The sequence below is a fragment of the Bombus huntii genome, chromosome 5, assembly GCF_024542735.1.
Source record: "Bombus huntii isolate Logan2020A chromosome 5, iyBomHunt1.1, whole genome shotgun sequence".
Lineage (NCBI taxonomy): Eukaryota > Metazoa > Arthropoda > Insecta > Hymenoptera > Apidae > Bombus > Bombus huntii.
In genome coordinates, this window is record NC_066242.1 from 13,708,183 (window position 1) to 13,719,554 (window position 11,372).

The following is an 11,372-nucleotide window of genomic DNA, read 5'->3' on the forward strand; positions in this document are numbered from 1 at the left end:
ATGAAGTTCGTTGTAAGTTTCTACCAGTTACGAACGAGTCTCTCATTGTATGTCTGAGACTCGTACTTCATCCATTTTGCGCCTTCTTAATTTTGAACTTAATCTTTGCCTCTGCTCAGAGGGTGTTCGTATTCTCTAACTTTAGTTCTCTAAGTATATAAGACGTTATTCGATTTCGATAGAAATATTGAGTTAATTTTTTTGTAATTGCAGATTGTTCTCTTCGCCGTTATGGCCGTCGCCAGTGCCTACCCTGGATACATTCATGCACCGGTAAGTGAAGTCAGAAATTTCTGGAAACTGTTAATCCGACTGAGCGTTTGTAAATCGAAGTATGGTACTGCACGTTCTGAAATAATCTTCTAATAATTTGTTACGTTTAATGCTAGAAAATGTTCTATACTGTTGGATCGGATTATTAAAACGTAACACTTTCCTAAAATGTTCGACACCTTAATCTTCTCCTTAACACTTTGTGATAAGCAACTTCTACGAATACTGTCTTCCAACCATTACTATCAGGACAGTGTTCGATAACGAAATAGTTAGTACTCATCTTACCTCCACGATTTTAACATTTTTCTTAACTCAACGACGTCCAAATGTTACTGGACGAAACTTGGGCCGTGATCGATCCAAGTCAAGAAGAAATCCTTCAACGATCGCGTCATTGATTTAACGTATTCTCTTCAGCACCTATTTTCACGTTTCTTTCTTTTCGTTCATTTACTGGTAATCTAATCTTCCGGAGACTTTTGTTCGTTCGTACGATGCATTTTCCAGCATCGATCTTCGTTAACCGAGAAATTGGACTTGCTCGGTGGAAAGTAACCAAACGTAACCAAGTTTCCATATCGAGGATTGAACAGTAGATAAATTGAAACGAAATCCTGATTTTTGAAACACATAGGTGTCACAACCATGGCCAGCACCTGAAGCTTGGCCAGCACCTGCACCATGGGCAGCACCTTCGTACGTTAAGGTCGCTCAACCTTCGTATGTTAAGGTTGCTGCAGCACCGTTAGTCAAGGTATCTGCGCCTCAGGTAACGATAGAGATACTATAAGATTAATATCATGTTGGAAGTTAACACAAGTTAATAGGAGAAACTCTTCGTTGAACATGTAACATCTCAACAGTATTACAAATAACTTACATGTATTTAATTCCGTTCAATGCTACTTTCACAAACATCACTTCTACCATTCACCTGGAAGTATCAATAATTTTGGAATACCTTATCAGTCTTAACAGAAACCCTTCACTTTGTGTTTCGCAAGTTCATTCTCAGAATCAGTCTGCGTAGACTACTTTCCTTCATCATCATAATCTCTGACTAGCTTGACCATTCGATCGAAATTACTACCGCATCATCGATAACTTCTCATTTTCCACGTCTAATGGATCGTTTAAAGCAGACCGCTAGTTACGAGTCACGTAACTTGGCTTTCCAGTCAATCAGGGAACGTAATCGGATCTTGGTCGTCCAATTTAATTATTCGTTACTCAATGGATCTATAAACTTTGTAACGAAACTGCAGTTGAACTACAATACTAACAAGTGATTCGTAACCCCTTATGCAACTGTTCCTCGTAACGAGTCGCTCGAATTCACTGTTGCTGATTTTCTACTCGCTCCAGTTCTTACATCCATGGCAATCATGGACGCGTTTAATGACTTCCATGTTTCTTAAACATTTATTATTTATCCATAATTTATTAAAAATCGGTTACTCTATATTATGTGCTAATTTTCTTCAGTAAACAAAAGACCGGAATAGAAAATATTTCCTGAAGGGAAATCTTCGTGGTAGAAATTTCTAATAGAATTTATATATTTACTAGATAATCGATTAACATCCGAAAAAATTCCCACAGGTTCATGCTCCGGAAGTGCACCAAGTGCTCCAGATCCCGCAACAAGCGTCGATTCCGGCCCCACACCCCCAACCCCTCAACATTAAAATCCCACATGTTCAGACTGTGAAGATCCCATACCAAGGACCTAAGATCGTGCAGCCACATCTCATCGGCGTTGAATCGTACGTGGAGCCCCAAATCAAAGTTGTCAAGGCTCCCGTCTCCCATCACCCCTGGGATTAAATTTCCGCATGGCACCAACTGAACTCGCTGGTCCAGGGTGATCCATCCTGGATGAGCCGTCCTGAGGTGCATCTGGAGTAGCGACGCTTTACAAACAACGATAACCATGGCCAACATCGAAATTGTCCTGGTGGGAAAGAAGCTTGAGACGATATACATTTGAAGCATCCACGTCGATGGTAGTCACAGCAACGCACGAGTTCTTCATCCTAGGGGAACTAGCTCTCCAAGATCAATCGAACTGTATTCATTCGGGACAAGGGGAGTCAGAAAACTAATCAGTATTATCCAGCGATTAATCACGGACGAAGAACATCGAGCTTGCAGATCGTTCGAAGATCACGAAAATCGACGCCCTCAGGATCGGCGAGCGTTTTGGACCACCCGAAGACCTCAGACCAGGCACCCAATCTTAAAAAAAGTTTTCTTATTTTTTATCCTCATAGAGCAACCACACGATACACGATTACACGAGCGCAGCGACTTTCTTACAGACTCACTTCCTGTATCTGCCCTTTCCTTGTTAACTCTACCTTTTGTTTCTGGACGCGTCGAAATTCTTGTGCGGCATGTGATATTGAAGAAGACATCACGACATCGGAGCCTTCATTGTATATTTTCTTCTCTTCTTTCCGCCTACCACCCATCCCTTTCCCTACCATACTTTTGCAACAACACTTTTATTTATTTTCTAATAAAAGTTAATTTTTATGTCTTGTGATAAAAAATCTGCTGTAATTTTTTCCATTCGTTTATTTCCTCTTCCTCTATATTTAACAAAGTTCTTTACTCATAGAAGGCTAAAGCTGTTTTTATCTATATTTTCACAGTTTCAATGTTTTTTCTCCTATTTTAGTACATTGGTATTATCAGTGCATGATAACAAGCGGTCTTAAGCCTGGCACATGAACGCGACCCGGAAGCTCCATGATACAAATCAATCTAATGTCGCCAGGGTAACGACTCGTCCAAACAAAAACGTTCAACCTGCTACTATTATTTTCACAGTGTATCGTGTCAGAAGACCAGCAAGTCAAATAGTTCAGACCGATCGATCGTATTAACTTTCGAAATTTGAACAAAAGTTTTTTTAATTAGTTGTGCAAGACTTTGCCATGTTGTCTTGATCTCATCATAATAATCTTTGAAAGAGATTCGAATAAAGATAAAAAATACTGAATCTTGTATAACGCTCTGTTTAGAATAAATGAAAGCGTGCTGTTTATTCGTACACAAATTTCTTGAAAATAATCGCTATGATAATTTCGGTAATTTCTTTAGTTTACAGCCTTCTTACACGCTTCTGACAGCTAAAAAGCGCTCAAGAGACTGCACCGTAAGAATTACGCAACGAGAAAGCGCCACGAATCGTAAATCGTTCTAATTCGATGTAGCAGTCGCAGGTCAAAAAGAAAGAGGAAGGACATGAAACACGATCGTTAGAACGTTTCGGATCTACTAAAATTTGCAAGCACAAATTATCATTCGTCAAGTCGATTTTTAATTCCGATTTTTATGCCGATACGAATCGGAAAGTTGTACAGGAGAAATTTTCTGATTATTATCATATACAGCATTTTCGCATAAGCGAATCGGAAAAGAGCCTGGTCACGTAGCAATACTGTGCTATTGAGTTACAATGCTTTCTCATTTCCGTATATATCGATCATAAGTGTTCCATCGATCTTCGTGTTGTAGTCTGTATTTCACTGCGTTACGTAAATGACATGGCACTCGTAATTTAGCATAATTATACCACAACTTTTTACTCGAATTTTCTACTGTGAGGCGAGTATACAAAAGGAAGGGTTTAGCTGTGCTTCTAATTACGTTACGCGTAAAAAATGATTCTTACGTAATCCTGGTAACACTTCGGTATGCAGAAAAGAACGCTAGGGTAATTCTATTGTTCGATTTTAGACGTACACTTCCTTTACATGGAATTTCGCGATCAAACTATAACCCAGTTCTGGGAAAATAGTACATTTTGCGTTCAATTTTTTTTTTCTACGTAATTGCTTCGTTGATCACCAAGGATAAATTAAAAACGAAGCATAACAGCCGTTCTCCTCGACCTGCATTCGAAAAATCACAATCCCTCGAAGCACCTTTCTTTGGAATCACATCGTATCGCTGAAATGTTAATTACACTTAACGAGTATGTCAAGTACCGTTTGAGACGCGTCGTGCCGCCGCGTCGTATGAAATCGAGAGGGAAAAATATCGCTGGAATTCTAGTTCACAACGAAACTGCTTCCAGCGATTCCCCGAGGCGCTCCATGTCATTGCAATTCAGTGCAAATTCTTTTTGCGCGTAATACAGTTCATGATTTTTTTGCTGAATACCTCCGAGGCATTACCTATATGTCTTAGAAACGTCCAGAGTATACTTTGTTACCTGGAGGCAGATTTATTACGTACTTGCGTGCAACTTGAAAAGCGAGAAATGTTTTAATTCAGCTTTAAGATTAGTTGGTATTAATATGATACGCAAACAAACAACTTTTCTACCGATAATCTAATTTTGATTTCACACGATTTTAGGAGAGATCATCAAATGTTGTTCTACATTCGATGTTCTACATTCTGCCGTGTAATGGACAAACGTTACCTACTTCCATACAGGACATCGATTATGTTATTTCAATTATTAGCTAGTCACGACAGGAACGATGCCGATCACTCAGATAGCGTTTTAATTTTTTGTCACTGATTACTATCAGCCTATTTTGTATTTAGACCGAATGCCGAGTTACGTCTTTCATATCTAATAAAACTACCCACCATCTGTACTAGCGCTTTCTATTCTGCCGAACATATACATAAAAAATTTTGTTTAATGCAAGTGAAATAACTTCCAATCATAGTAATTGATTTCTTTTTATACGATGCATCAATTTTGCTAGGTAATACGAGTACCATTTAGAATGAACGCTATTTAGCAATTTCGCGAATGAATTATGGAATATATATGCCTTACATAGTCTTTACTTTCTCTCCATAACACAACCGTTCCAACACAGATAGAAAAATGTTATATCACCGATATATACTGCGTAATGAAATTATAAAACGAATATTTAATTGTAATTACATCTTGTTATCTTCATTAAGAAACAAACGATAATATTGCGAGCCTGAGGCTGAGGTGATCGTTCTAGCGAAATGTTATTTACGTAAATAGGATTTCCTAATGTATATAGGTATTTCATGTATAAACCATTCAATTTTGCACGGTGCCATTGTTTGTTCAAGACAAACCAATTTAGGCACTATGTTTCCCACAGAGTGGGAAGGGGAGCAATTCCTTCTGTAATGAGAAATAAACCTTGAGAAGAGTCTTCAACACATGAACGATGGCGATTATCGATCATATACTTCAAGGAAATACCTACATATTTTAGTGATAAACTCTGCATACGTCAACTGTGTCGAAGGCCGAATAGTTTGGCTATTTTAAATAAGAATCTCACGATTTCTTTCGATCTTCACAGTGTAGAGGTGCAAGTGCGATTAAATTGGACACAATATTTTCCTTGCAACGTGACTTGGATTCATTTTTAATTAACAATTGCATATTTCAGTTCAAGTTCGCGTCTAGAGCGCATAACCATTGGCTTAACCTAAGCGAATCGTTTCGTAGTCTACAAAATATTCGATCGTTTACAAAATCTACGACAAGGAAACTTCATTAAAGCTTTACGAGGATATAGCTAAGAGAAGTAGCAAGAAGAAGTAGCATGTGCGAAGTACCGTTTTAATGGAGCAAGACACGTGGTTGGGGTGAATGTAACAACGGCACAGGTGAAAATAGACGAGTTGTTCGACGTAACGAGAACCACTGGCAAAGCAGGAAAATGTGAACGTATGGACAGCCCCCGTTGTCCCTCGAGGTTGTTCAGTGTCGTCAGTTCGATCCGGTCACTGGGCCATTCACCATGAACGAGCGCAGTGAGTATATTTATACAATTTATTCATTGTAGCTTCTACTGATATCTGTGCATCCCTATTTTAACTCGCTATAGTCTGCTTTAACTTCGCTAGTGGTACTTCATCCCTTCGTAGTCGTTTAATGTTAAGTTGTATATTGATGTAATGGGCTCGAAGGAAGTGTCCATCGCGATATACATATGTAAATGTCTCTGTCGTTCTATTAATTTCCTTCAAATAAATAATTAATATACAAGTAATGAATCTTTTGAATTGTAAAAAATTTTTAAACCATTGTAAGAAATTACTAAGATTACTAATTGTCGAAACGTTTTAACTGATAAAGTAACGAGGTTTGAAATTAGAAGCATTCGTCCGTATCAACGTCGAGTTGACTCATTCGAGTAAAAAAGCGATAATTTAATCTTAATTACTTAAATACGGAAATAAAACTTTATCTACGTATTCTTTTTCACAGCGACACCTGTTTCCATCGTTATCCTTTCTTCAATTTAACAGCTATACTATTATACTATTATTTTTTTTTTCCAGAAGATGAAGTAAATTCGATTTACACGATCGCCAGCAACCAGAACCTGGTACCGATAAGATCCAGGCACGCCTAGTAAGTGATTGCGAGATTGACGTCTGCCGGTTGTCTCAACTCGCTTGCTCATTAAATCGTATTATTACATGCATCAAACAGTCCGCGAGGAAGCCGTTAATTCAAGCCTGCCAATTAGATTTACTATCTTTTTTCAGCTTAAAGAAACGACGGTACGTATCGTATTTAACGATGATTATATTGTTCCTCCTGATGGCTTTAGCCGTTATAGTGGCCCTGGTGTTTATTATACTTTGTAAGTAATGTTTATCTTCAGATTATTATCTTTCCTCTTGTTTTATCCAAATCTTTATATATGCTTTTTGTTTTTATTGATTAATTCTTTGTATTAATTCTTTTTGCAGATGCAACCTACAGACCGGTGGAACTTTGCGAAACTGAAAATTGCGTCCGCATAGGTAAGAAAATAATCAATATTATGCTATATTTTAATTAAAATCGAAAAAGATTCTATGAAATCGTTGTTCCACTAGCTGCTAGTTTGAAGGAATCTATGGATACTTCTGTAGATCCTTGTGACGATTTTTATAAGTAAGTACTCTAGTTTGAAAAACAATGATACACACAGTCTATAGCCTGTCTCAAAGTTACAAAGTTAGTTTTCAATGTCGTACAGTCACGGTTACAATACGATTCACCCCTCGTTGGCAACAAGTACAGTGACAATGAGTTCAAGTTTGCATGCATAATTTGCAAAATACTTAATCGATACATTTTTTCGATATGATATCTATCTATGTGTTTATAGCGTTTCTTGCTTTTACAGATACGTATGTGGAAAATGGTCAGACGAACATCCTATACCAGATAAAAGTTTGACGAATTCATGGTTCGACGAGCGTAGAGAAAGAATGTACAGGAAAATAAGAGAACTCTTACGAGATAATACCACAAACAGTGATGTACCATGGGCAGTGTCACAGGCAAAGATATTGTACAACAGCTGCATGGACGTGCGTACGTTATCATTTTCTTAAATTATTTTGTATCTTCGTAAGACAATTAAAATAATGTAGATCGTCCTATGCTTTAACTTCAGACGCGAAAAATGAAGTGGGACTTGCGCCGTTGTTCGAGTTATTGGAGGAGCTCAATTTACCTTCGATTCCTGCGGGGCTTACGAAGAAGACAAGCGGTTATATCGAACAAATAGCCAGGGTGAAGAAAGTTCTGGGAAAAGATGTGTTTTTCGGTTTCGACATTATTCCTGATCCTCGAAACACCAGTAATAATGTCATGCTGTTCGATACACCGATTATGACAAATCCGTTACCCAAGTATATTTTTTATTACTCATTTTAAACAGTTAATATATGATTCAGATATTTGAATCATTGCACATAAATACAATTCCATAATTGGATTTTTTTAATCGACAGCGATAAGGAGCTTGAGAAACGACTGCATACGATCAGGTCACGCTTCCGGAAGCTGGACGACGAAGAGGATATGTTAATGATGAGTAAGCTGATGAAGGCAGAGATGATGTACATGAGCGACGTAATTAAGCAAATCGTGAATAATGGAACTCTTGATACTTGCTCCTTAAAGAATGAATCATCATTTCCCTACAAGGAAGAGCTAGAGGATGTAGTCGACACGCTTTACGATTTAACTAGCACTTTTTATTACGTAAGTACATTCGAATAACGATATTGCATGTATCAATAATGTGATAATTGATCGTTAAAAGCATTACTTCGTTGCAGATATCGCGTATGGAAAGCAATCAAAGCATTTGGGAAAATGAACCAACCGATGATGATTATATGCTGGTAGACGATCTTCAGAAGTTGACTGACGAGTACGTGTCGGAAGTTAATTCGACACTTACGCCCAAACCATTATGGCGACCGTTCATTGAGCTAGTTTTCAAGGATATTGACACTTTAGACTTGAATAAGACAGATAAGATATTAGTAGGTGATTTGGAATACATGAAGGAAATTGCTCTAATGCTGGCTCTTACCGAAGAAGAAGAATTAGGTAAACTAAAAATTTATCAGCTTTTGTTGAGAATCGATTAACTTACTTAACAATTATCTTGCTGTGTTAGAGAGCTACATTTGGTGGGTAATCGTAGACATAGTTGTACCTCATTCATCCGACAATTTAAGGAAAATTTGGCTAGATTATACCAGGGCAGTAACTAGTGTCGAAATCGCTGAATCGAAGTCTCTGCTTTGTGCGTCTGCGGTTAACGAATTGATGGGTTAGTTTAATACAATTTTATTTTGAGATTGGGTCTGTATATGTAGAGGTAGAACCTGTATCGGCTAAAAGGCGCAAGGTATTCGAAATTCTTACGAAACTCGTCGGCCTTTCATCAAAGCCTGGTATAATCTAGGAATGGCGGTCTCGTGGTTGTTCGTGGATCCATCCTTTCACGAAAACAAGGGCAAGAAGGTGTTTGAAATGCTGGACGACATAAAACAAGCTTTCGCCTCGATGGTTTCGCGCACCGATTGGATGGATCGGCAGACAAAAATGGCCACGATAGAGAAAAACAGGAAAATGGAATCTCAAATTGGCTTTCCAGATTGGTTGTTCGATGAAAAAGTGCTTAACGAATATTACGAAGGCGTAAGAAATTTATTGTTAGTTTAATTGCTCGAGCATACGTACAGTGGCAATAAAATTAATTTGTATATTTTCAGATAGATCTCGCGGAAACGGAATATTTGAACAATATAATTCAAATTGTTCGATTGATGTCCTTGTCTGAGTTGGAATGCATCCACGATATTAATTATAACAACATGTCGTAGTAAGAATTTTATTTTATTACGCAAATGAACATCATGAAGTAAGCACGTAGAACAATTTTGTGGAATAATCTCTATTTTCTTTATTTTTTAGCTGGGCGACTGATCCGACAGATGTAAATGCATTTCATACCTATCAATTTAATCATATAAGTACGTAATTCCCCAGATCATTATAGCTTAACTTATCTAACGTTTAATTATATTTATATCGCTTTTCTAATACGCATGCAGCTATACCAGCGGGAATTCTTCAATTCCCTTTTTACGAACTGGGTCTCGAGTAAGAACAATATTATCATCGTGAGAGATAATTATTAATAGTTAGTTTTTCTAAATGGATTTCTTGATTTCAGATCTCTGAATTACGGTGCCATCGGAACAGTGCTCGGTCACGAGTTAACTCACGGATTCGACAACAGTGGAAGACACTACGATAGCAATGGAAACGTGAGGCAATGGTGGACCAATGAAACTATTATAAAATACACTGAAAAGACTGACTGTTTTATACATCATTATAACAGCTATTATGAAGCTGAAGTAAGGACAAAATTTATTTTCGTCCGTATTACTTATTCAAATCTAAAAACATTCTCAAAACACCATGGTGGATGAATTTCAAATTTACGCTATTTTATAACTAATTTAGACTATGTGAGCCTTTTACCTTCTCGTCTCTCGACTTGCATCCTTTTGACTCTGACAAAAATCTTGACCGTACTGGTATTTGATCTTATTCCCACTTTATATGTATTGGTTCATAAAGATAACGATAGGATCGATCACGTATTTGTTCGAACAGGTAGAAGATTATATAGATGGTGAACGTACATTGGGCGAAAATATAGCCGATAATGGAGGTCTCAGAGAGGCTGTTGTCGCTTACGGAAGATGGAAGGCCAGGCACGGTCAAGAGCCTTTTCTTCCGGGATTCACTCACCTTACTCACGAGCAACTTGTTTTCCTCGGTTTCGCGCACGTAAGATGCTGATTCAAATATGTTTTATCGAAGGTTACGTAACCTGGACTTTAATCCTTTCACAGTGAACTTGCTTAGAACAGTTCAAATATAGCATTGAAATAGGAATGTTTAAAACATTCTAAAGAATAAGGACAAACGTTCTGAAAAATATGTAAATTACATCAATGTTAGAAAAATTTATTTTTTGGATGAATTAAGCAATCTACGGTGAATATTAATAATGTTCGTCGCATGTAATTTAAATTAGTTATTCGAAGGAAGTTCTGCAATTTTTTAAATAATTTGTGAGATGTGAAATTAACAGTAAACGACTCTCAGATGATTATATTGTTTAGCGTTACTTAACATATTTCTAAATTGCATATTTCTAATTAATGTATAGTTTATCTCATATTTTGTATAGATGCATCATTATAGGTATAATATTTAATTTATTCTGCTTTCTAAAATATTTTTCCTACTTAGGTTTGGTGCGAATCCTACACACCAAAATCTTTGAAATGGATATTACAAGATTCCCATTGTCCTGGGCACGTGAGACTTCTCGGGGTTCTCAGGAATTCAAAGGAATTCAGCGAAGCATGGAAATGTCCTGTGGGATCAAACATGAATCCTTCAGAAAAATGCAGATTGTGGTAATGACACAGTTCTTCGAACAAAGTTATTTTCATAGGAATTTTCTGAATCTTCTTCCCCTAAAATAATCAAACTTTTATACTTGTCTATTATCTTAATTAATACCATCGATTGTAACAAATAATGTAACCAAGACAAGTAGTTTCAGTGACAAGTGTATTAAAGTATAGAGCAATTGTTGAAAAATGACAACGTTGTGATAAAACAACTCCGTGTTTGTAATAAAAGAATTTTATTTACTTATAATAGTCATGTATTCGTGTTTTACATTTATGCGTTAACCAAATGTTTATCTCAGGCGATCAGAAATTTAAGGTTTGCACTTAGG

General features: G+C 37.1%; 2 protein-coding genes across 4 annotated transcripts; both read left to right on the top strand.

Annotated features, from left to right (window-relative positions):
• Window positions 1-2,103, top strand: LOC126865835 (cyclin-dependent kinase inhibitor 1C-like). The gene is made up of 4 exons (XM_050618730.1): window positions 1-12; window positions 214-273; window positions 911-1,045; window positions 1,879-2,103. Exons 1-4 carry the CDS (start codon window positions 1-3, stop codon window positions 2,101-2,103), a joined length of 432 nt encoding a protein of 143 aa, XP_050474687.1.
• A 1,473-nt stretch (window positions 2,104-3,576) lies between these two features.
• On the top strand, window positions 3,577-11,290 carry LOC126865643 (neprilysin-4). Of its 3 annotated transcripts, XM_050618418.1 has the most exons (17): window positions 3,577-6,054; window positions 6,586-6,658; window positions 6,796-6,893; window positions 7,003-7,056; window positions 7,132-7,189; window positions 7,425-7,615; window positions 7,698-7,935; window positions 8,038-8,290; window positions 8,368-8,644; window positions 8,715-8,870; window positions 9,006-9,241; window positions 9,316-9,425; window positions 9,518-9,576; window positions 9,658-9,706; window positions 9,780-9,966; window positions 10,229-10,405; window positions 10,874-11,290. In XM_050618418.1, exons 1-17 carry the CDS (start codon window positions 6,042-6,044, stop codon window positions 11,045-11,047), a joined length of 2,403 nt encoding a protein of 800 aa, XP_050474375.1. In that variant the 5' UTR covers window positions 3,577-6,041; the 3' UTR covers window positions 11,048-11,290. The 3 variants fall into 3 exon arrangements, with proteins under 3 accessions (XP_050474375.1, XP_050474376.1, XP_050474377.1); XM_050618419.1 differs by lacking the exons at window positions 3,577-6,054; window positions 6,586-6,658; window positions 7,132-7,189 and having other exon boundaries at window positions 6,799-6,893; XM_050618420.1 differs by lacking the exons at window positions 3,577-6,054; window positions 6,586-6,658; window positions 7,132-7,189 and having other exon boundaries at window positions 6,799-6,893; window positions 7,425-7,611.
• The last annotated feature ends 82 nt before the right edge of the window (window positions 11,291-11,372 follow it).